The sequence below is a fragment of the Lichenostomus cassidix genome, unplaced genomic scaffold, assembly GCF_008360975.1.
Source record: "Lichenostomus cassidix isolate B80296 unplaced genomic scaffold, HeHo_3.0 HiC_scaffold_39, whole genome shotgun sequence".
In the NCBI taxonomy this organism is placed as follows: Eukaryota; Metazoa; Chordata; class Aves; order Passeriformes; family Meliphagidae; genus Lichenostomus; species Lichenostomus cassidix.
This window is the reverse complement of record NW_028147446.1, coordinates 2,269,643-2,292,403: the sequence shown is the minus strand read 5'-3', so window position 1 is coordinate 2,292,403 and position 22,761 is coordinate 2,269,643. Positions and strand designations below refer to the sequence as shown.

At 68.1% G+C, this 22,761-nt stretch overlaps 4 protein-coding genes across 9 annotated transcripts; 2 read left to right on the top strand and 2 right to left on the bottom strand.

Annotated features, from left to right (window-relative positions):
• The first annotated feature begins 352 nt into the window (after positions 1-352).
• Positions 353-4,041, top strand: FARSA (phenylalanyl-tRNA synthetase subunit alpha). The gene is made up of 13 exons (XM_085045870.1): positions 353-541; positions 616-753; positions 827-925; positions 1,187-1,305; positions 1,768-1,860; positions 1,939-2,067; positions 2,146-2,261; positions 2,531-2,615; positions 2,698-2,797; positions 3,081-3,249; positions 3,327-3,404; positions 3,642-3,756; positions 3,834-4,041. Exons 1-13 carry the CDS (start codon positions 392-394, stop codon positions 3,937-3,939), a joined length of 1,497 nt encoding a protein of 498 aa, XP_084901996.1. The 5' UTR covers positions 353-391; the 3' UTR covers positions 3,940-4,041.
• Positions 4,042-4,106: 65 nt separating this feature from the next.
• On the top strand, positions 4,107-6,520 carry SYCE2 (synaptonemal complex central element protein 2). The gene is made up of 3 exons (XM_085045908.1): positions 4,107-4,634; positions 5,012-5,183; positions 5,683-6,520. Exons 1-3 carry the CDS (start codon positions 4,528-4,530, stop codon positions 5,875-5,877), a joined length of 474 nt encoding a protein of 157 aa, XP_084902034.1. The 5' UTR covers positions 4,107-4,527; the 3' UTR covers positions 5,878-6,520.
• GCDH (glutaryl-CoA dehydrogenase) lies at positions 6,126-9,660 on the bottom strand. 3 transcript variants are annotated; one of them, XM_085045889.1, is made up of 11 exons: positions 9,597-9,660; positions 9,105-9,195; positions 8,834-8,992; positions 8,462-8,524; positions 7,981-8,151; positions 7,663-7,792; positions 7,368-7,587; positions 7,187-7,290; positions 6,978-7,103; positions 6,743-6,903; positions 6,126-6,658 (listed from the first exon to the last, which is right to left on the bottom strand). In XM_085045889.1, the coding sequence occupies exons 2-11, from the start codon at positions 9,187-9,189 to the stop codon at positions 6,579-6,581; spliced, it is 1,299 nt and encodes a 432-aa protein (XP_084902015.1). In that variant the 5' UTR covers positions 9,190-9,195; positions 9,597-9,660; the 3' UTR covers positions 6,126-6,578. The 3 variants fall into 3 exon arrangements, with proteins under 3 accessions (XP_084902015.1, XP_084902014.1, XP_084902016.1); XM_085045888.1 differs by having other exon boundaries at positions 9,569-9,632; XM_085045890.1 differs by lacking the exon at positions 9,597-9,660 and having other exon boundaries at positions 9,105-9,294.
• Positions 9,661-9,942: 282 nt separating this feature from the next.
• MAST1 (microtubule associated serine/threonine kinase 1) lies at positions 9,943-22,616 on the bottom strand. Of its 4 annotated transcripts, none has more exons than XM_085045840.1 (27): positions 22,463-22,616; positions 21,782-21,810; positions 20,834-20,922; positions 20,193-20,268; positions 19,732-19,810; positions 19,271-19,434; positions 18,798-18,873; positions 18,173-18,379; positions 17,518-17,619; positions 17,305-17,431; positions 16,816-16,883; positions 16,645-16,730; positions 16,349-16,557; positions 15,432-15,570; positions 15,211-15,343; positions 14,909-15,074; positions 14,606-14,707; positions 14,379-14,501; positions 14,052-14,161; positions 13,730-13,848; positions 13,468-13,649; positions 13,210-13,389; positions 12,558-12,790; positions 12,082-12,204; positions 11,674-11,810; positions 11,447-11,589; positions 9,943-11,264 (listed from the first exon to the last, which is right to left on the bottom strand). In XM_085045840.1, exons 1-27 carry the CDS (start codon positions 22,499-22,501, stop codon positions 10,618-10,620), a joined length of 3,888 nt encoding a protein of 1,295 aa, XP_084901966.1. In that variant the 5' UTR covers positions 22,502-22,616; the 3' UTR covers positions 9,943-10,617. The 4 variants fall into 4 exon arrangements, with proteins under 4 accessions (XP_084901966.1, XP_084901965.1, XP_084901963.1 ...); XM_085045839.1 differs by having other exon boundaries at positions 21,782-21,813; positions 22,463-22,612; XM_085045837.1 differs by lacking the exons at positions 21,782-21,810; positions 22,463-22,616 and adding an exon at positions 21,583-21,770.
• Between the last annotated feature and the right edge of the window lie 145 nt (positions 22,617-22,761).

Below are 22,761 nucleotides of genomic sequence, written 5' to 3'. Positions count from 1 at the left end.
GGAGTCTCCTGCTCGGCTTTGCCTTCATCTGGCGCCATGACGCAATGATGATATCATTGATTAAACGGTGGCACAGCAGGTGTGAACACAGGGAAGGTGAACCCCGAGCGGGGGCTGCGCTGGTGAACCTCTAATTCGGATCAGTCCGCTGAGGTCGGTGGTGGAGCTGCCTCGCGCCTCGTGACGTCATCGTGCACCTGCATGACGTCACGGCGCCCCCCGCAGCCACCTGTGCTCCCGCGCCACGCTCAACATGGCGCCTCACCGCCCTCAGCACGGCGCCCCGCGCCACACTCAATATGGCGCCTCACAGCTCCCTCTTCCCGGTGTGGCAGCGGCACTTCCGACAGGCCGGGGATCACTTCCGGCGAACCCGGACTCTCTTCCGGCCATGGCGCCGAGCGTGGCGGAGCGGCTGCTGGAGCGGCTGGAGCGGGCCGGCGGCTCCGAGGGGCTCTGCAGCATCGAGGCCGCCGCCGCGCTCGGCGTCGACCACCAGACGCTCGTGGGCGCCGTCAAGAGCCTGCAGGCGCTGGGCGAGGTGCGGGCGGCGCGGGCGGGGCGCGGGGAAGCTCCGCGGTGCCGCCGGCGGTGCTGATGGCGGTGCCGGTGCAGGTGATCGAGGCGGAGGCGCGGGCGGCCACGCGATGGGAGCTGAGCGCCGAAGGCGAGGAGGTGCTGCGGGACGGCAGCCCCGAGGTGCGGCTGTTCCGGAGCCTCCCCGAGGAGGGGCTGCCCCAGGGCGATGCCATGGTGGGTACCGGGGCACCGGAGGGAGGCACCGGCGGCGGGCGCCGCGTTCCTCACGGCCGCTGTGTCCCCGCAGAAGCTGCCCGGGGGCTCCTTGGGCTTCAGCAAGGCCATGGCCAACAAGTGGGTGCGGCTGGATAAGGGAGCGGCCGGCGGTCCCCGCGTGTTTCGTGTCGTGAGTGGCCCGGGGGACGGGCGGGGGTCTCCGGGAAGCGGGAGTGTCCCGGGAGGGATGCGCGGGGGTCCCCGGTAACTGGGACTGTCCTGGTGGGGGTCGCTGGGAACAGGGAGTGTCCTGAGGAGGCGTTTGGGGGTCCGTGGGAATCGGGGCTGATCACATCCCGGGGATGGAGCTGGGGGTCCCCCGGAGCCGGGGCGGTTCGGGGGTCCCTGCCGGGCTGTGCCCAGCCCCGGGGTCTCTCCCCGTGCCCCCCAGGTGCCCTCGGTGCAGGACACGGTGCAGGAGCACCTGGGGCAGGTGAAGGCAGGGAGAGCACAGGCTCTGCCCGAGAAGGATCGCGCCGAGCTCAAGAGGAGGAAGCTTCTCCTGGAAGTGTGAGTGGGGAAAAAGAAAGGAATTCATATTTATTGTTATTAAATTGCATCATTCTCTCCATCGATTAGCATGATGAAAACTGATATTGATTTATCACTTTTCATTTGAGATTGATCCATGTTCTTTAGTCCTTTTGTTATCTTTTTGTCAGACTGGGAATATCTAATTTTCCAGGCTTTCATTTTTCCTGATTTTTCTGAATTTTCCATCCTTGAAGGGCAATAAATTTAAACCCCCTGATGCCCCATTTTCAAACCGTTTTGGTTTTGTTTATTGAAGTTTGTCAGGTTAATTTTAGCAAGCTAAAGCTTAAAGTAAAGACTGTGTAAAGCTTAACCAGTGCTGGTGAAACGCTAAATAAAAAACATTAAATGAACCATTACTGAAATTAGCACTAATTAAAGCAACTGATGAAGACTCAGGGAGTTTGGATCATTCCCAACACCCTCACTGCCCCCCAGGACCCTCAAGTCGTACTGGATCCGCAAAGGCAGCGCCTTCAGCACGGCCGTGGCGCGGCCGGAGACAGAGCTGACCCCGGAGATGATCGCCACGTAGGTCCCCCCGAGACCCCCCAGGACCCTGCCGTGGCCTCGGCGTGACCGTGCCGTGACCCCTGACCCCTCCTGCAGAGGCTCCTGGCGGCAGCTGCCCTTCAAACCCTACAACTTCTCCTCCCTGGGGTTGCCCCCGGCCTGCGGCCACCTGCACCCCCTGCTCAAGGTGCGCTCGGAGCTGCGCCAGATCTTCCTGGAGATGGGGTGAGTGGGGGGCCTGGGGGGCTCGGGGAAAGGGGGGGTGGATCTCTCCACCCATCCTGAGGCAGAGGTGGTCCCCAGGTTCACGGAGATGCCCACGGATAACTTCGTGGAGAGCTCCTTCTGGAATTTCGACGCGCTGTTCCAGCCGCAGCAGCACCCGGCGCGCGACCAGCACGACACCTTCTTCCTGCTGGGTGGGTGCTGGGGGGCATGGGAACCTGCTGACCCCCACCCCTGGGACCCCTCTGAACCCCCCACAGCCCCCTGACCCCCTGCTGCCCACCCCACACCTCTCTGAGTGCCCAATTCCTCTGAGCCTTTTTCAAACACTTCTGAGCTCCACAAACCTCTCTGAGCCCCACAAACCCTGCTGAACCCCACAAACCTCTCTGAGCCCCCCACCACAAACCCCACTGCCCCCCAAAAAAACCCCCAGCACCCTCTCACATCTTTGACCCCCCAGACCCCGCTGAAGCCCCCCAGTTGCCCTCTGGCTACTACTCCAAGGTGAAGAAGGTGCACTCGCAGGGAGGCTACGGCTCACAGGGGTGAGACCCCGACCCTGGGGGTGATTCAGGGGGTCCTGTGTGTGTCCCCCACCCCCCTGAAGCCCCTCCGTACCCCCCCCAGGTACAGGTACGAGTGGAAGGTGGAGGAAGCACGGAAGAACCTGCTGAGAACTCACACCACATCAGCCAGTGCCCGCGCCCTGTTCCGGCTGGCACGGCAGGTCTGGGGGCCATGGAGAGGGTCTGGGGGATTTGGGGGGTCGGAGGGGTTTGGGGGCTTTGGCAGAGCACGGTCGTGAGAGGGGAACAGAGGGTTTTTTGGGGGGATTAGTGTGTTTGGGGTGTCAGTGGGATTCAGGGTGGTCAGAGCAATTGAGGCTCAGCATTGTTTGGGGTGGCTCAGGCTGGCTTAGGAAGCCCAGAGCAATTTGAGGGGGATCAGAGCAGTTCTTGGGCAGTCTGGGGGTCCCACCTGCCCCCCCATCCACGTGTTTTCTCCCCCAGGAGAAGTTCACCCCCGTGAAATACTTCTCCATCGACCGCGTGTTCCGCAACGAGAGCCTGGACGCCACACACTTGGCCGAGTTCCACCAGGTCGAGGGGGTCGTGGCTGACAAGGGACTCACCCTGGGCCACCTCATGGGCACCCTCCGGCAGTTCTTCACCAAGCTGGGTACGGGGGGGCACCGTGGGGACCCCTGAACCCCTCTGACCCCCCAGGTGCCCCCCTGACCTGCCGTGTGCCCCCAGGAATCTCCCAGCTGCGCTTCAAACCTGCCTACAACCCCTACACGGAGCCCAGCATGGAGGTGTTCAGCTACCACGAGGGTGAGGGGGGTCCCTGGGGGTCCCCATTTAGAGCGGGGAGGATTTAGGGGGCTCCCCTTATAGCTGGGGGTCTGGGGGTCACTTTAGAGTGGGGTGGGTGGTCTGGGGGTGGGGGTCACCCTGACCTGGAGCTCCCCTGGAATGGGGGGAGTGCTTTGGGGGGGCTCTCTGGGGTTCCAATGTAGGGGTATCTCTGGGGTTCCCATCTCATCCTCGTTCATTCTGCTCGCCCCCCAGGGCTGAAGAAGTGGGTAGAGGTGGGGAATTCAGGGGTGTTCCGTCCCGAGCTGCTGCTGCCCATGGGGATCCCCGAGAACATCTCTGTCATCGCCTGGGGACTCTCGCTGGAGCGGTGAGTGGGGTCAGCAGGGGGGAGTCCCCGCTGTGGGCAGGGGGCACCCCACTGACCCCCCATCCCATCTCCCCCAGACCCACCATGATCAAATACGGCATCAACAACATCCGGGAGCTCGTGGGGCACCGTGTCAACCTGCAGATGGTCTACGACAGCCCCATGTGCCGCCTGGACGTGTGACCCCCTCGGGGGTCCCCTCATTTTGGAGGGGGTCCCATCCCCGGGGGTCGCCCCCCTCGTCCCCGGGGGACCCTCCACAATAAAGCCCCGTGTTCTGCGGTGCCTGTGTGCGTGCTGGGGATGGGGCGGCACTCGGGGAGGGTTTATCGTCACCTCATGGCCTCGCACGGCGCTGGGGAAGGCGAGACCCCCGTGTGGGACCGCCGAGTCCCGCCCGAGAGCTGCGCGCGGCGCCCTCCGGCTCTTCCCGCCTTTTCCTACACTGCTTGTTATTGGTTAGGACAGATGTCAATCATCACTGGGGGTCGTTCTAACCTCCAATCATCAGTGCGAAAGTGTGAGGGGTGGGCGCTGATTGGCTGGAGCGGGTTCCCGCCCTCCAGGCTTCCCTGAGGGCAGTGTGGTGAGGGGCGGCCGAGGCGTCCCGGGGATCGCCGCCAGCGGCAGTGACTCTGAGCCCTCAATTCACCCCCGGGACCTTCTCCCGGGCCGAGCTTAGTGCCCCCAACCCACCCCCGCAACCTGTCACAGCCCCCTCCCAGCGGACTCGACCCGGGAGTCCTTGCCCTGCAGCCCCCCGGAGCCGGGATGTCGCGGGAGGAGCCCAAAGGCCTCGAGCCTGAGGCGGCGGCGGGCGACGGTCCCCTCCCGGCGGGGGTGGGTAGGGACGAGCCCTCCTGCGAGGACCCGGACAGGTACCACCTTCACCCTGCGCCGCATCGCGATTTGGAGTGAAAGTGGAAAAAAAGCAGAGAGAGGGAACAACAGTTCCCGGGAGGTGCAGGGAGGGGGGACCTGAGTGTCACCACAAGTCACCGCGCTAATTAGCGGGTGATTCTCAATTAACGGGACAATCAATGTAACAGGGCAAAGCCTGTCCCTGTGGGTGTCTGACCCTGACAGGCGGTCAGTGTTCCCTACCCAGTGAGGTGCACACTCCGATGGGTCTGTCCCTGTCCCTGTATGGTCCATCCCCCTAAAGGAGAAGATTCATGCCCCTCACGGGCGATGTCCCCATGCCCTCCCCGGTGAGGTGCACACCCCTGACGGAGGGTCCCGTGTTCTGGCCAAGGCTGTGTGAGCAGCCGGCGCTGGAGTCCCGCTCGTCCCGGTACTTTGCCTCGCTGGACGCCACCGTGAAGGGGATGCAGGAGCGGGTGCAGCACCTCATCAGCCGCATCAACGGCAGCCGCGAGGAAGACCACAAGGTGCTGAGCAGCTTCAAGGACAGCCTCCTGCTGAAGGTAGGGTCCCCTCCCTCCGCCCCGGGGCACGGGGGATCGCGTTATTCCGCCCGGCTTGGCGGGAGAAGGGAGGCAGAGCCCTGGCGGGGTGGCAGCTGCGGAGCCCGGCCGGGGGGAGCCCACCGAACCCCCGCGGGGGCGGCCGCAGCTGCCTCCGGCCCCGCTTCGAGCGGCCCCCGATGGCCCCCCGATGTCCCCCCCTTGTCCCCACGCTGCCCTCGCGCCGGACTTCGCTCCCGCCGATGTCTCCACAGCCGGGGGGGCAGGCCAGGGCGGTCCCCAGGCCCCCGCGCAGATGGCGGCCCGGCCTGGCAGCTGCGGCCCGCGCTGACCCGGCGCTCGGTGGCCACCGCGACCGGCGCTGCGGCTACCGGGACGCAGCTGGCGGCAGCGGGGCCAGGCCGGGAGCGGTGCCAGCACGGGAGGGCGCAGCTGCCCCCCGGCCCCGGGGACGGCGGCCGTGCCAGCACCGGGACGAGCCGTGGCCCCGCTCGGGCAGGTCTCGGGGCTGGCGGAGCAGCTGGAGGAGCGGCTCTTCCACCTCTACGACTTCAACAACGAGTTGATCCAGCAGCGGCTGCAGGCTCTGGACGAGGTGATGGAACGCGTGGAGGAGGCGCAGGCAGAGCTGCGCCATGTCTGCTGCACCATGGAGGCAGCTTACCGTGACCTCTGCCTGCAGCCTGAGGCCTGAGGGTACCCCCAAACCTGAGCGGGACCCCCACAAACACATGCGACCCCCAGGCTGTGCCGGGCCAAAGGGGATTTTGGCCCCAAAGGGCTTTGCTGTTACTGTTGCTGTTGGTGTTTGGAACAAGTAAAGGGTTGAAGCCAACCCAAAAGCTGGATATGGTGGGGCTGTGCTGGGCTGGTACCCCCTAAGGGCAGAGATGAATCCTGGCAGGTTAATGAACACTGATGAGCAGGGCTGGCACGGGGGACCTGTTCCACCGTTTATTGGCCACGGGGATGGCGAAGGCACCGGGATGGCACTGGACACAGGGCCCAGCACCACTGGGGTCCCCTGAGTGACACCGAGTCCTGTCGGTGACACCAAGTCCCATTGCTGACATGAGGTTAGATTGGTGACACTGGGTCCCATGAAGGATACAAGATGTGCTTGGTGACACCAGCTCCCGCCAGTGACACGAGATTTGGTTGGGGTGACACTGAGTCCCATTGGTGACATGAGGTTTGGTTGGTGACACTAGGTCCCATCAGTGACACTGGGTCCTGTCAGTGACACTGGATCCCTTCTGGGGATACCTGGGTCTGGTTGGTGACATTGGATCCGGTCAGCGCCGCCGTCTCCTCACATCCCTTCCCACGAGGACCAGACCCGGTCCCCACCAGTGCCACCAGTGCCACCATTGCCCCTGTGCTGCGGTGTCCCTGCTATGTCCCCTTTGCGGGTGCGAAGGCCTGGATGCCGGTGATGGCGCGGCCCAGGATCAGCGCGTGGATGTCGTGGGTGCCTGCAGGAATCACCACAGCTCAGCCTGTACCCCAGGAACCCCCAGAACCCCCTCAGGGACCCCCTGTCCCCCTCCCCGCTGTACCCTCATAGGTGTTGACGGCCTCGAGGTTCATGAGGTGCCGGATGACGTGGAACTCGTCACAGATCCCATTGCCCCCCAGCATGTCCCTTGCGTCCCTCGCGATGCTCAGCGCCTTCCCGCACGAGTTCCGCTTCAGCATCGACACCATCTCGGGGGCAGCCCTGTGGGGACACAGACAGGGACACACTGACCCCTTCCAGAACCCCCCGAGCCCCCCAGGGACAGTGCCACCCACTTGCCCTCATCCTTGAGGCGGCCGAGGCGCAGGCAGGCGTGGAGCCCCAGTGTGATCTCTGTCACCATGTCCGCCAGCTTCTTCTGTACCAGCTGGTTCCGGGCCAGCGGCCCCCCAAACTGCTTCCTGCAGGCCAGGGGAGGGGGGCAGTGAGGTTTGGGGGGAGTGAGGGGTGGTGGGACCCCCCAAGCACCCCCAGACCCTGTTACCTGTCGAGCACGTATTGCCGCACTGTCTCCAGACAGGCCTCGGCGGCGCCCAGTGCACCCCAGGCGATGCCATAACGTGCCTGGGTCAGGCAGCCGAAGGGGCCCTGGGGGACAGGGGGTGTCATTGGGACCCTCCATCCCACTGGGACCCTCCCCAGGACCCTCCGACTCCCCTCCTTACCGCCAGCCCCTCGGCGTTGGGCAGCACGTTCTCCTCGGGCACCTCCATGTCATCCATGAGGATCATCCCGGTGGTCGAGGCGCGCAGGGAGAACTTGCCCTCGATTTTGGGGGTGCTGAGCCCGCGGGTCCCACGCTCCACCAGGAACCCCCGGACCCGCCCGTCCTCCTCACATCTGGCCCACACCACGCACAGGTCGGCTATGGGCGAATTGGTGATCCTGGGGAGTTTGAGGGGGTCACGGGGGGCTCTGGGGGTCCCCCGTGTTCCCCCCCACCCCGGTCTCGAGGCTCACCAGGTCTTGGCCCCGTTCAGGGTGTAGCTGCCGCCGCTGGGGTTGCGCCGTGCCCGTGTCTCCATCCGCCCCGGGTCGCTCCCGTGGTTGGGCTCCGTCAGCCCGAAGCACCCCAATAGCTCCCCCCGAGCTGGGGAGGAGTGTAAGGGATGCCTTGGGGACACCCCGAGCTGCCCCACTGACCGCCCACCTGCCCCATGGCCCCCCTTTTGCCCCACAGACCCTCCTCCTTGTGGTGGTGTCCCCTCCTGCCCTACAGAGCTCCATCCAGCCCCTCCTGCCCTCCCCCAGCCCCATTCCCCGTGCCGGGGGTCTCACCGAGGCGCGGCAGGAAGCGCTCACGCTGGGCGGGGGTCCCGTAGGCCCAGAGGGGGAACATGACAAGGGAGGACTGGACGCTGAGCACGGAGCGGTAGCTGCTGTCCACCCGCTCCAGTTCCCGTGTCACCAGCCCGTAGCCCACCGACGTGGTGCCCGCGCAGCCATACCCTGTGGTGACCCCACACGGGGTCACTTGGGGACCCCCAAGGACCCCCGCAGGACACCCAGCCCCAACCTGGGGACAGCATCACCCCCAGGACCTCCAGTGGCACCCAGAAACCACCCCCACGAGCCCCTCAGGGTCACCCCACAGACCCCCCAAACCCCTTCCCTGACCCCCAATGCCCCAGAGTCACCCCAATGCCCTTCCAGCCCCTCCCATCTCCCCCCGAGCCCCCCAGTAACTCCCTCAGGAGGCTCATGGGGGGTCCCTGATCCCCCAAATTCCCCCCCGGGGGTCCTCATGGCTCCCCCTCACCTTGGATGGTGGGGCCCAGCAGCCCCAGTTCTCCCAGTTCATTCACAATCTCCCGGTCAAAGACTGGGGGGGGAAAAGAAGGGTGAGGAGGGTCGAGCTGTGAGGGGGTTGGGGGTCCTCCACACCCCTGCCCCTCCTTGGGCCTGCGGGGAAGGGAGAACTGGAAGGTGTGTTGGGGGGAGTTGGGGGGAGTTGGGACACGGGGGGTCTCAGGGGTCTCGGGGTTTATCGGGGGGTGTTTTGGGGTTACCCTCATGGCAGTTGGCGTGCAGCACGCGGCGGTGGCAATACTTCAGGGGACACTGGGGGTCTCAGGGGTTTATTGGGGAGTGTCAGGGTGTTTCGGGGGGCCGGGGGGTGTTTTTGGGGTACCCTCGTGGCGGTTGGCCTGCAGCACGCGGGGCAGCAGCCGCTCCTGGCAGTACTTGCGCGTCGTGTCCCGCAGCAGCCTCTCCTCGTCGCTCAGCAGCTCCTCCAGCCCCAGCGGGTCCTGCCAGTCGAAGGGGGCGGCGACTGGGGGGCGGGGAAGCCCTGGGGGAGGAGGGGTCAGCACCGGGGGCACTCGGTGTCCCCCTCCCCGAAATCCCGGGGGGGTCCTGGGGTGGGTTTAGGGGTCTCGCTCCGTCCCGCTCCCCCGACTCACCCTGCGCGGGGGCGGCCCTGGTGCCCCGCCACCGGACACCGCTCCGGGCCAGGCGCAACACGGGGGTGGCCAAACGCAGCGCCATGGGGGGCTGGGGGGGACACAGCGGCATCAGGGACCCCCGATTGTCACCCAGGCATCTCCAGACACCCACCAGGGATCCCAGATGTTCCCCAGCAACCCCCGATTCCGGCCAAGGACCCCCGGAGACCCCCTTTAAACCCCTAATTCCCCCACGGAGTCCCCCAGTTTACTCCAGAGAAAACCAGAGACTTTGCTTGCACCCCCAATTCCCCCCAGAGACCCCCGAAGACCTCTAAGCGCTCCACGAGAGATCCCCAACACCCCTAAATCCCCCACCTGCCCCAGACACCACCCCAGCAGCCGCCAAGGACCCTCCCCAGCTGGCCCCGACCCTCCCCGGGTGACCCCGGCCGCCCCCGGTCCCCCCCGACCTCCCGGACCGTTCGGGCTCAGCGGCGGCGAACGGACCCGGTAGAGCCGTGACGTCACGGGGGTGGAGGGGGGCGTGGAGGGGGCGTGATTGGCGTTAACCCGCGAGTGTCCGGGCTCGGGCGGGTCCGCAGGGGTGTGTGAGCCCCCAAACCACCACCGGCAGGGCCCGGGGATCCCCAGCGCGGTGGCCGCACGCGATGATGAGTGTCCGTCCGTCGCGGCGTGTCCCCGCCGTGTCCCTTCATCCTCGGGTGTCCCCCGTGTGCTCCCCCCGTGTCTGCTCACATGCCCCCCACGTGTGACACCCCCGTGTGTCCCCCTCTATCGCCCCCCGTGTGTGTCCCCCCGGTCCCCGCCGCCCTTGCCGAACGACAGCCGGGGGTCGGTGCTGTACAGCCTTTATTGGTCCCCGGGGCCCCCCGGCCCCCCCTGTCCCGGGGGGAGCGTTTGCATAGCGAGAACGGGGGGGGGAAGGGGAGGGTGATGATGTCACGGGGGGTTGGTGACGTCACCGGCTTGGCTGGCCTTCGTGTGACATCACCACCCAAAACCGGGCATAATCCCCCTCGACTGTCACTGCAGCTGTGACATCACCGCCCTCAGACCTGCAGTGACATCACAGTTGTGATGTCACCACTCAAATGCCACTGGTGATGTCATAGACGTGACATCATCGATTCCACACTGATACCGCAGTAGCCGTGACATCACGCTCGCAGGTATGACGTCACGCCGCGACGTCACCATCCCCCTCCCCGAGTGACATCAGAGCAGTGCCCGTGCCCCTCCCGTGACATCAGCGCTGTGACGTCAACACCGGGAGCCATAACCGGGGGGCAAACGGGAGACCGGGGGAAGGGGGGTGTCACCCTGGGGGGCTGTCCGGGTCGATGACATCACACCGGGGGGTGCCGGGTCGGTGACGTCACACGGGGGGTGTCACAGTATTAACCCTTCGCGTACGCGGGGAGGGGCCGGGGGGGTGCGACCCCCGCATGCCTGGGGGTCCCGGGGTCCCCCCTATTTACAGCCGGGGGTTGAGGGGCTTGGGTAAAGCTCAGCGCCTGGGGGGACCCGCGGCGCTCCGGGGGTCCCCGGGGGTCGCACCGGTCCCCACCACCACGATGGGCACCGGGGGCCCTCCCGGGGCCGCCCCCCCGCGCTCGTGCTCCTGCACCGGGCTGAGCGCTTTGGGGGGACCCCGCGCCCCCCGCTCGGGCTCCTCCGGCCCCGGGGGCGGCGGCTCCGCCCCGGCGGGACCCCCGAGCAGCAGCGGCAGCTCCTGCCGGCCCAGGCGGCGGGCGGGGGGCGCGGGAGGCGGGGGCTCGGCCGGGCCCTCCCCGTCCCACTCGGCCAAGCTCTGCAGCGGCGGCTCGGCCGGGAAGTCTTTCCTGGGGGGCTCCAGCCCCAGCTTGCGGGGGGGTCCAGGCGCTCCCTTCTCGGGGGGCCCGCGGCGGGCGAGGCGCGGGGATTCGGCGGCCTTGGGGTGCAGCTTGGCGGGGAAGGCGGGCGGGGAGGCGGCGGGCGGCGAGGGCGTGTGGGCGAGCGGCGAGAGCGGGATGCTGCCGGCGGAGCGGCACCGCGCCGCCCGGTACTGCCGCTGCAGCTTCGGCGACAGTCCCTGCAGGGAGCTCGGCCGCAGGTGCGGCCCCGCCGGCGACGGCGGAGCGCTGGAACCCGGCGAGCTGCTGGGCGGGGAGGCCCCTGCGCGGAACGGGATCAGTGTGGGGGCAACGGGACCGAGCACCGGCACCGGGACCCCCGGAGCCTTGCCCCGTCCCCGCTCCCCTGTCCCCATTGCCGCGCGCCGTTCTCAACACCCCGCCCCTTTCCCGGTACCGTCCGCTACCGTGGCCCCGCCCCTTCCCCTTGGCCCCGCCCCTTACCGGGGTCGCGCGCCCGCGCGTGCGTAGGGGAGGCGGGCAGCGAGTCGGAGGAGGAGAGCGAGCGGCTCAGTGACGTCAGCGAGCGGCTCGTGTGAAGCAGCGAGGCCTGCCGGGCGAGGTGCCGGAACAGCGCACTGCGCCGCCTGGCGGGCGGGAGGACTGTCACACCCTGCGGCCGCCCGGCGCCCCCCAAAGCACCCCCGGTGCCCCCAGTGCCCCGTGCCCACCTCTCGTGGCCGCTCCCGGTGCCCCCCCGGCGGTTCCTCCGGGCCATCTTGGCGCGGGCGCTGCGGCGCCGCGCGGGGCCCAGGCGGATCGAGGTGTTCTCCAGCGGTGTCGTTGTCACCAGCACCTTCGTCCCGCTCTGGGCGACAGCGGGTCACGGGCGCGGCCCCCCCGGCGCCCCCCAGCGCCCCCAACAGCCACCCCCCGACCCAGACTCACCACCTGGTCATGGCTGATCTGCCATTACCCTGCCATGACCCACGTCTGCCCCCAAACCTCTAACCCCTGTGACCCCCTGACCACCCTATGACCCCCCGGTGACCCCTGAGCTCACTGTGACCTCCCAGCACCCCATGACGCCCCACCCCCTCACCCCGGTGCCTCCCCGCGGTGTCCCCGATGTCCCCCACCTTGAGGATGAGCTCCACGACCTCGGTGTGCACCAGCCCGTGCACGGGCTCCCCGTTCACGTGGGTGATGAGATCCCCGGCGCACAGCCCGGCCTCCTGCGCGGGACCCCCCTCCTCCACGTGCTGCCCCCAAAAACGGCGTCACCCGCAATGCACTGGGGATGTGACACCCCAGACCCCCCACCGTGTCCCCCCATGTCCCCAACCTCCCGTGTCCCTCCGTGTCCCACCTTGTCCCTGACCCAAATGACATGGCAGGCACTGCCGCCCCAAAAAACCCCCTGCCCTACCCATTTCCCCAAGCTCCTCCCGTTCCCGTGTCCCCTCATGTCCCCAAGACCCCCCAGGTTGCGCCTTTTTCCTGTCCCACACAACGTGACAGGCGCTGCCCCCACCCAAAACCCACAGTCTCCGTGTCCCCCCCGTGTCCCCCCACGTCCCCATGTCACCCCCGCGTGTCCCCAAGTGTCCCTGACCCAGACGACGTGGTGCACGCTGTACACGTCGCTGTCCCCCAGGTAGACGCGGATGGCCCGGAGGGTGAAGCCGAACTTCTTCCCGGGCCGGGGGATGGCGATGGGCGAGCGGGGCGGGGCGGCCACGGCCGGGGCCAGCTCCCGGCCCGGCGACGAGTCCCGCGACGAGGGGTCCGACGACAGCGACCGCGGGGACATGGGGCTGCCCAGGGGGGACGAGCCGGGCGCCTCCCCTGCGCCCGCAGACCCCGCTGATCCCCACCCAAAAAAACCCCCTGGGAGATCCCCAAACCCCCCACGGGCACCGCTGTCACCCCCCGGGGAACAGGGACACCCCACCCGTGGGATTGGGGGGCCACCAGGCGCACAGACCCCCACGAGAGACCCCAAATCTATGGGATTGGGAATCCCAACACCCACAGAGACCCCGGAGACCCGCAGCCCCTCTCTCCTGTGGGGACCCAGGGGGTGGAGGAGTGCTTGGGTGTGTGAGGTCCTTTGGGGGGTGTTCCCGGGAGGATTTGGGGTCCCTGGGGAGTGTCCCGGGAGGATTTGGGGTCCCTGGGGAGTGTCCGAGGGGGATCTGGGTTCCCTGCGGGGGTCCCGGGAGGATTCAGGGTCCCTGGGGCGGGTCCCGGGGAGTGTCACCCACCGCTGGGGATGATGACGGACAGGGCGGTGGCCGACGCCGACTTGGTGACCTTCCCGGGGCCGCGGGGGCTGCGCTTGTCGCCTCCGCCCTCGGCGGGTGCCACCCCCGGGTGTCGCGGGCGCCGCAGCCCCAGCTCGGTGCGGGCGGCGGGCAGCTCGCCGGCCCTGGGCGCTCGTTCCCCTGGAAGGGAGAGGGGACACGGGCGGGTCAGGGGACCCGGGGGACACCGGGGACCCCTCCCCACCTCCCCGGCCGGACCTGGCTCCTCGCTGGCTCCATCCGGGGGTCCCTCGCGCCCCCCGTTGCGGGGTGCCGGTCGTTCCTCGGGGGTGGCTCCGGGACGCGCCGGCTCCAGCAGCGCCGAGAAGCGGCGGCGAGCGCCCGGCGGGGGGCTGCCCTCGCCCTCGGGGGGCTGCGCCTCCCCTGCCGAGCGGTGCTTCCTGCGGGGACACGGGTGTTGGGGGTGACCCTGCACCGCCCCGGTGCCCCCCGCGCCCCCCAGAGCCCCCCAGGTGCGCACAGCTCAGGTGATCCCGTTCTCCAGCCGCGCTCGCGGGTGAAGCCATCGCGTCTCCCCTCGTCCCGCGGGCGCCCCTTGGGCTTTGGCTCCTGCGAGAGCTGCTCCAGGCTGCTGTACACCTGCGGGAGCACAGCCGGTCACACCTGGGCACACCTGGGCACACCCACTTTCACACCCACCCTCACACGAGGATCGCACAACGGTCCCATGAGACTGTCCCAGTTTCTGCGCCTCCCCACGTCCCCAAATTCCCATCTCCCCGCTCCGCACCTGTGTCCCCCCACCCCTCTGTCCCACACCTGTCCTCCCCTGCCAGCCCCACCTTGCTGAAGCGGGGGGAGCAGGACGAGAACTGCCGGATCTCCACGGGCTCATCCTCCGTGGTGTCCTCGTCCTCGTACGATGTCACATGGGGGTACCTGTCCGACCGTGCTGGGGGCGGGGGGCACAGGTGTGAGGGGGAATCCCACAGAGGAACCTCGGGGCGCAGGGGGAGGAACCCCAAGGAGGCCCTGGGATGTTCTGGGGGGTCCTGGGAGTGTCCCAAGGGCATCCAGGGGGACCCCAGGGGGTGACACAAGGGGAATCCCGGGGTTGTCCCACAGAGGGGTCCCGGGGCGGGTCTGAGGGGGTCCCGGGGGTCTCTCACTGTCGAAGTAGCTCGTGTCCTCCTCGGACTCCAGGTGTGGCACAAACTCAGCTTTTTGCCGCAGCAGCCCCGTCCAGTCCAGCGCGGCGAAGAAGCTGTGGGCTTTCACCTCCTGAGCGCCCCCTGCACGGCAGCACCGGCTCAGAGCAGCCCGGGGGTGTTCGGGGATGTCCCGGGGGGGTCCCGGGGGTCCCGGGGGGATCCCGGGGGGGTCCCGGAGGTCTCACCTGCCCCGAGGCGCCGCAGAGGGTCTGGCTGCAGCAGGCAGGAGATGAGGTGCTGTGCGTCCGGGGGCAGCGCCTCGTCCCCCTCTGGCCACAGGATCTCGTCTGGCACGGGGGGACACGGGGGACACAGAGGGGACAGCTGAGCAGAGACCTGGGATCACCTGCCTTGTGCCCGTGTCCCCACGCTGACCTAGTCTGTGTCCCCATGTCACCCCATGTCACCTCATGTCCCCATCCTGCTGTGTCCCCTGCTGCACCTTAGATCCCCTGCCCCATGTCCCCTCTGTGTCCCCATGCCCATACCTGAGATCACCTGCCCGAAGAGCTCCTCGGGGGTGTCACCAAAGAAGGGGACACAGCCCACCAGGAACTCGTAGAGGACGATGCCCATGGCCCACCAGTCCACAGGTTTCCCGTAGCCCTGGCGCAGGATCACCTCGGGCGCGATGTACTCTGGGGTGCCGCACACCTGGGGACAGGTGGGCTCAGCGTGGGACGCCCTGTGGCCACTGCAGACACACCCTGCTCCCGTCCCACCCTGTCCTGGCACACCTGGGTACAACCCAGCCCACCTGGGCACACCTGTGCCCACCTGCGGCCCCCACCTGCTTGTCCCGGAACTCCCTCGCATCCTTCTCCATGTGCCCCTCGTACAGGTTGGTGGTGAGGCTCATCAGCCCCATCTTGGAGAGCCCAAAATCCGTCAGCTTCACGTGGCCCAGCGAGGTGATCAGGAGGCTGCGGGTGAAGGAGGCGGAGGGGACGCCCAGGTGAGCCGGGCGGGGCCCAGGTGTGTCCCCAGAGCCCCCCACGCCCCTCGCCGCACTTGTCGGGCTTGAGGTCGCGGTGGACGATGCCGTAGGTGTGCAGGTACTCCAGTGCCAGCACCGTCTCGGCGAAGTAGAGCCGGGCCAGCTCCAGCGGCAGCGCCCCGATGTGCTTCAGCAGCGTGGCGCAGTCCCCGCCTGGGGACAGGGACAGCGGGGACAGGGGACAGCGGGACAGGACATGGGGGACAGCGGGACAGGACATGGGGGACAGCGGGACAGGGGGACAGGGGACAGCAGGGACAGGACACAGTGAAACAGGACATGAGGGATGGGGGGCATGAGGGCATGTGGGGACATGGGGGGACACGGGGACACAGGGAAGGTGGGGACAGGGGAGGGTGTGGGGCCATGGGGATAGGGGGGATGTGGGGGGACATGGGGACAACATGTTACCACTACACCCAGCCCCATATCGCGACACCCAGCCCCATATTGTGATACCCATCCCCATAACCCAATACCCATCCCCATAACACAACACCCAGCCCTGCATCCCAACACCCAGCCCTGTATCATGATATCCGGCCTCATATCGCGACACCCAGCCCCATATCGCCACACCCAGCCCCATATCGCCACACCCAGCCCCATATCGCGATATCCATCCCCATAACCCAATCCCCATCCCCATAACACAACACCCAGCCCTGTATCCCAACACCCAGCCCTGTATCATGATACCCAGCCCTGTATCGAACCGTCCATATCGCCACACTCAGCCCCATATTGCTACACCCAGCCCCATATCGTGACACCCAGCCCCATATTGCCATACCCAGCCCCATATCGCCACACCCAGCCCCATATCGCCATACCCAGCCCCATATCGTGATACTCAGCCCCATATCGCCACACCCAGCCCCATATCGCCATACCCAGCCCCATATTGCGACACGCCGGCCGCGGCCCCCACCTTCCACGTACTCCATGACCATGCAGAGGTGGCGGCGGGTCTGGAAGGAGCAGAACATGCTGACGACGAAGGGGTTCTCGGCGAAGGTGAGGATGTCTCGCTCCACGAAGGCCTGGTGCACCTGGTTCCGCAGCAGCAGGTTCTGCTTGTTGATCTTCTTCATGGCGAAGCGCTGCCGCGTGGCCGTGTGCCGCACCAGGTACACCGCCCTGCCGGCGGGACAGGTGTCACCACGTGTCACGGCATGGCCCCAGGGACCCCCACAGCCGCCCCCCACCCGGGGACCCCCGGCTCACCCGTAGGCGCCGTTGCTGATGAGTTTGATGGTCTCAAAGTCGTTCTCACCCGGCGGCTCCTTGGGCCTGGGGACAGTGGCACGGCCCTGGGGACGTGGGGGGGCAGGTGACGTGGAGGGACACAGGGGGACGCGGGGGGACACAGGGGACATGGGGGGGCCTGGTGCCTACCTCAGCCCCCTCCTCGGGTTCTGGCGTGTTGGTGCCACCGCTGTCGGGCTCCTCCAGGTGCAGCACGTCTGGGGGGACAGGGGGGTCACAGGGGTGTGTGGGGACGTTGCTGTCACAGGTGTGTGTGTGGGGACATGGCGGTCACAGGTGTGTGTGTGTGGGGACATGGCTGTCACAGGTGTGTGTGTGGGGACATGGCTGTCACAGGTGTGTGTGGGAAAGTGGGGATCACAGGTGTGTGTGGGAAAGTGGCAGTCACAGGTGTGTGTGGGGACATGGCAGAGTCACAGGTGTGTGTGGGGACATGGCTGTCACAGGTGTGTGTGTGTGGGGACGTTGCTGTCACAGGTGTGTGTGTGGGGACATGGCAGTCACAGGTGTGTGTGGGGACGTGGCTGTCACAGGTGTGTGTGTGTGGGGATGTGGCGGTCACAGGTGCCCCCCATACCTGCCCACATCCCTACCGTGTCCCCAGCTGTCCCCCCATACCTGTGCGTCCCCCCCGGGCTCGGCCCAGCTGCCTCAGCAGGTACCGGGGGGTGTCAGCCCGCAGTGGCCCCTCAGCCCGGCCCGCGGTGGCCGCCAGCAGCTGCGACAGCCCCGCGGGGTCAAACTCCTGAGGGGACAACAGCGGGGACACGGTGAGGAGGGGACAAGGGGGAGGGGACACCGCTGAGGGTCCAGGTGACACTAAGACCTCACCAGGCACTCGAGCAGCCGCGCGGGGCGGGAGATGATGATGAGGAGCCTCTTCACCAGCTGCGTGATGAAGGCCACCTCCTCCGACTCCGAGCGCTCGTAGGCCTGGGGGGACACGGCGGAGTTGGGGGGGGTCAGGGGACACTTGGGGGTCCCTTGGGGTCGTGTTGGGTCCCTTGGATCCCTGTCGGTCCCCACTGAGTCCTTTGAGGACCTGTTGGTTCCCACTGGGCCTCGTTGGTCCCCATTTTTCCCCACTGGGCCTCTTGGGCCCTGTTGAGTCCCATTGGGTCCTATTGAATCCTGTTGGGTCCTGTGGGCTCCTGTTGGGTCCCACTGAGCCCTGTTGGGTTCTGCTGAGCCCTGTTGGGTCCCATTGAGCCCTGTTGGGTCCCGTTGGTCCCTGTTAGGCCCCATAGGGTTCTGTAGGGTTCCACTGGGTCCCACTGAGCCCCATTCCATCCTGTAAGTCCCCACCAGACCCCACTGGACCCCGCTGGGCCCCTTTGGTCTCTTCCCAGCCCCACTGGGCCCCATAGGGTTCCATTGCTCCCCACCAGGCCCCACAGGGTTCTGTTGGGTTCCACTGGGTCCCTTCAGCCCCATTCCACCCCGTAGGTCCCCGCCAGCCCCGGGGGTCCCAGCTCAGGCGACTCACGTCCTGCAGCAGCCTCTCCATGTTCTCCTGCAGCTCGCAGAAGTAGCCGGCGGTGATGAGGCCGTGCCGCGCCTTGGCCAGGCAGTCCCGTGCCAGCTCCACCAGCTGGTGCTGGATGAAGCTGAGGGCTCCGTCGGCCAGCGGGGTCCCGCCAGGGCCGCAGCCACGCACAAACTCCTCCAGCCTCTCCTCCATCTGCGCCGTCGCCTGCGGTACCACCAGGGGTGTCCCCACGGCTCCCCAGGGCCCCATAACTGACCTCACGGCCACCCCACAGCCCCCCTGAGAACCCACAGCCACCTCCATGGCCATCCCAAAGCCCCCCTGGGTCCTATCACCATCCCCATGGCCACCCCAGAACCCCCCTGGGACCCCAAAACCACCTCCATGGCCACCCCAAAGCTCCCCTGAGACCCCAGAACCACCTCCATGGCCACCCCAAAGCTCCCCTGAGACCCCAGAACCACCTCCATGGCCACCCCAAAGCCCCCTTGGGATCCCCCAGCCACCCCCATGGCCACCCCACCCCACCCATGTGGCACCCCATGCCCCCTATGGCCACCCCACAGCCCCCCTGGGGCACCCCAGGACCCCATAACCGCCCCCAAAGCGCCCCCAGCCCCACCTTGGGGAACCTCTCCTTGTACACGTGGTTCATCATCACGATCTCGTTGTCGTGGGACGAAGGTGAGCGCCCAGGGCTGGCGGGGGGACACAGCTGGCACCCGCGGGACCCCCAGATGTCCCCCTTCCAGCACCCCCCGGCACCCCCGGGACTCCGGGCACCCCCATTCCACCCCCACGATGTCCCACAGCCACGGTGTCACCCCTCTGTCCCCCACCCTATAGCGCCCCTGCGGTGTCCCCCCACCCTGGGTCACCCCAAATCCTGACTCCTCCCTAAACCTACAGTGACCCCCACAGCCCCCAACCCCATAGTGTCCCCCCAGTCCCCAACCCCACAGTGACCCCCACAGTTCCCAACCCCACAGTGTCCTCCACAGTCCCCAACCCCGCAGTCCCCCCCAGCCTCCTCCCGGTGCCCCGATCTCCCCAAAGCCCTGCACCCGCTCAGTGCCCGAGGGTCGCCGTGCCCACCTGAGGCTGCGGGAGCGGGGGCGAGGGGCTGGACCCCCCCGGGCCCCCCCATCCTCCTCGGCCAGGCTCTCGGAGCTGCCGAAGTGGCGGGACAGGAACCGCAGCTCCTCCGGCGTGGGCTGCGCCGGCAGCTGGTGCAGCCGCTCCTGCGACGAGCACGAGGACTGCGCGCCCGCGTCACCCCCGGGACCCCCGAACGACCCCCCGGGACCCCCGACAGACCCCCCGGGACCCCCGAGAGACACCCGCGTCATTCCCGGAACCCCCGACAGACCCCCCGGGACCCCCGGCAGACCCCCCTTGTCACCCCCAGGACCCCTGACAGATCCTCCGTGTCATCCCCGTGACCCCTGAGAGACCCCCCGCGTCACCCCAGGGGCCCCCTGTATCACCCCCAGGACCTCCGGAACCCCCAGCCCCCCTCGCCCCCGCCATGGGGGTCTCTGAGCCCCCCGACTCACCGAGACGGTGGAGCTGGGCGTGTTGGTGCCATAGCCCGAGGAGGGCAACGAGGCCAGCGACCACCGGCGCCCGTCAGCCCTGGGAGGGGGCACGGGGGGGTCAGGGGACCCTCGAGCTCGAGAGAACCCCCCGGGGTGGGATTTCTGTCCCCTGTCCCTGTCACCACCTCCCGGCCACCTGCGAGAGCTCCCAGAGACATTGGTGCCACCCCCGGACCTCAGGGACCCCCTCGGACCTCAGGGACCCGCCCGGACACTGAGGGACCCCCCCGGGACCCCCACCCCACCCCAGGGGTCGCAATCCCGTCAGTCACAGGTGTCCCCAACCAGTGTCCCCCCGCTGCCATCGGGGCTGCCCCGCCCTGACACCTGCGACTCCCCAGACCCCCCCAGAACCCCCCGGGCCCCCCCAGACCCCAGAGACCCCCCATAGCCCCCAGACCCCCCCAGACCCCCCTCACCGGCGGGAGGAGGCGAAGGAGAAGTGGGCTGGGGTGCTGGGCGAGAAATTGCGGGGGCTGTCCAGGGGGCTGTTACCTGGCCGGGGGGACACGCACAGGTAAGGGTGACGTCACCCCCCCGCCCTGTCAGGCCACGCCCCTAGGGGTGGGCGGGGCCAAGGGATGGGGACCCACCCCAGGGAAAAGGGGGGCCGGGGGGACCCCGGGGGTTTGGGGGTCCCTGCAGGTTATGGGGAGGGGTCTTGAGGGGTTCTGGGGGGCTGAGAGGGGAACTGGGAACTTCAGGGGGTCCCAGCGGTTTGGGGGTCTGAAGGGGTCTTTAAGGGGCCTTTTGGGGGTTTCTGTGGGGATTTTCGGGGACCACGGCTTTGGGAGAAGGTTGGGGACACCAGGGATGGGGCGGTCAGGGACACTGGGTGAGGCCGAGGGGCACCGGAGGGACATGGAGGGGGGATTGGGGACAGCTGGGGGACACCGGGGGGATTTGAGGACACCGAGGGAGTTGTCCAGGGCACTGGGGAGGGCGGTCCGGGTGACACCGGGGAGGGTCGCGGGCATGGGAGCGGGGGATGGGGACACCGGGGAGGTGTCGGGGCCACCCGGCGGGTGTTGGGGACACCGGGGGGGTCCGGGGGTCTCACCGATGTGTCCAGGCAGCGGCGAGTGGGGCCGCGGCAGGGTGGGGGAGGTGCTGGTCAGGATCAGGCTCTTCCGGTTGCTCGTGCGGCAGCTGGGGAGGGTCGTGGGGGGTCGTGGGAGGGTCGTGGGGGGGTCAGGACCCCTCCTCACACACTGACCCCCCCCGGCCCGAGGGTGCTGGGGGAGGGGAACCCACAGCCCACCCCCCGCCATGTCGGGGGGCAAGAATGGGGGGTCGGGGGGCAGCGGCAGGGGGGGTCGGGGGGGATGAGGATGGAGATGGAGGATGAGGAGGGAGGAGGGTGGGGGAGATGAGGATGAGGATGAGGATGAGGATGAGGATGAGGATGGGGATGAAGATGAGGATGGGGATGAGGATGAGGATGAGGATGAGGATGAGGATGAGGATGAGGATGAGGATGGAGGATGAGGATGAGGATGAGGATGAGGATGAGGATGAAGATGAGGATGAGGATGAGGATGGGGATGGGGAAGGAGGATGATGAGCAGGAAGGAAAAAGGGGATGGAAGGGAGGTGAACATGAGGATGAAGGAGGAAGATGATGAGGATGGAGGAAGGAGAAGGATGGAGGAAGAGGAAGAGGATGAGGATACAGGAGGGAGAAGGATGAGGATGGAGCGGGGATGAAGGATGAAGGCTGAGGATGGAGATGGAGGATGAAGGATGAGCATGACGAGGGACGAAGATGACGGACGGGGCTGCGGGAGGAAGGCCGAGGCCCCCCGGTACCTCTTGGTGCGGCGGAACATGTTGCTGCCCACCAGGATCGGCATCGGGGGGCTCCGGGGGGGCTCCGGGGGGTCCGGGGCGGCGGCGGGGGGGGTGGCCGCGGCGGCTGCAGTGGGAGGGGCCTGGGCGGGGCCTGGGGCGGGGCCTGGGGGGCGCATTGGGGGCGCAATGGGGGGCGCGGGGTGGGGGGGGGTCTCACCTGCTGCTCTTCCGCGGCAGCGGCAAATCCTTCTGGAACAAGGGCAACGGGTGGGGGGCTGCCCGGGACCCCCGGACCCGCCGGACCCGCCGGACCGACACCCCCCATCCCGCGGCAGCGCTCGGGGGGCACCGCGGCCTCCGTTCCCCCCTCCCGGGGCCGCCCGGTGTCCGAACCCCGCCGGATCGGGCGGCACCGGACACCGCCGGCCCCGCAATGCCCGCCGGTACCGGGCCCGCATCGCTCCCCCGCCGGTGCCGACCCCGCCCGGACCGACCTTCCCGGTACCGGGGCTGCGCTGACCCCCCCGCCCGGTACCGCCCTGCGCCGTGCACCCCCCGCGGAAGGGCCTGCAGCGCCCCGGTACCGATCCTGATCCGGATCCCGATCCCTCCGGTACCGATCCCGATCCCTCCGGTACCGATCCGCCTCTCCCCGTACCAAACCGCCCAGTTCCAACACCCCCGGTACCGATCGCCGCATCCTCCAGTACCGACATCGCCCCGGCTACCGATCCCTCCCGGCAGCGATGCCCTCCCGGTGCCGACACCGCACTCCTTCACCCGGTACCGAGCCGTTCCCCGCCCCGTACCGATACTCCCGGTTCCGATTCCCCCATCCTCCGGTCCGTTTCCCCTCCCGGTACCGCCATCCCCCCCCAATAACAAACCCTCCCGGTACCTGCAGCCGCCGCCGGCGGATCACTCCCGAATCGTCCATGGCGCCGGTGCCGGTGGCGCTGCCGGTGCCGGTGCGGGGGGGTCCCGGCCCCGCTGCCCCCCCCGGTACCCGCAGCCCCCCCTTCAGCCGCCCTCCGCCATCGCCCGGGACCCCCGGGACGCCCCGCCCAGGCCCCGCCCCCAGCCCCGCCCAGGCCACGCCCAGCCCCGCCGGGCCGAGGGCGCCACCCAGCGGCGGGGCGGCTCCCCCCCGGTACCGGCGCCCCCCCATCCCGCTGTCCGCGGTGCTGAACGGCGCCG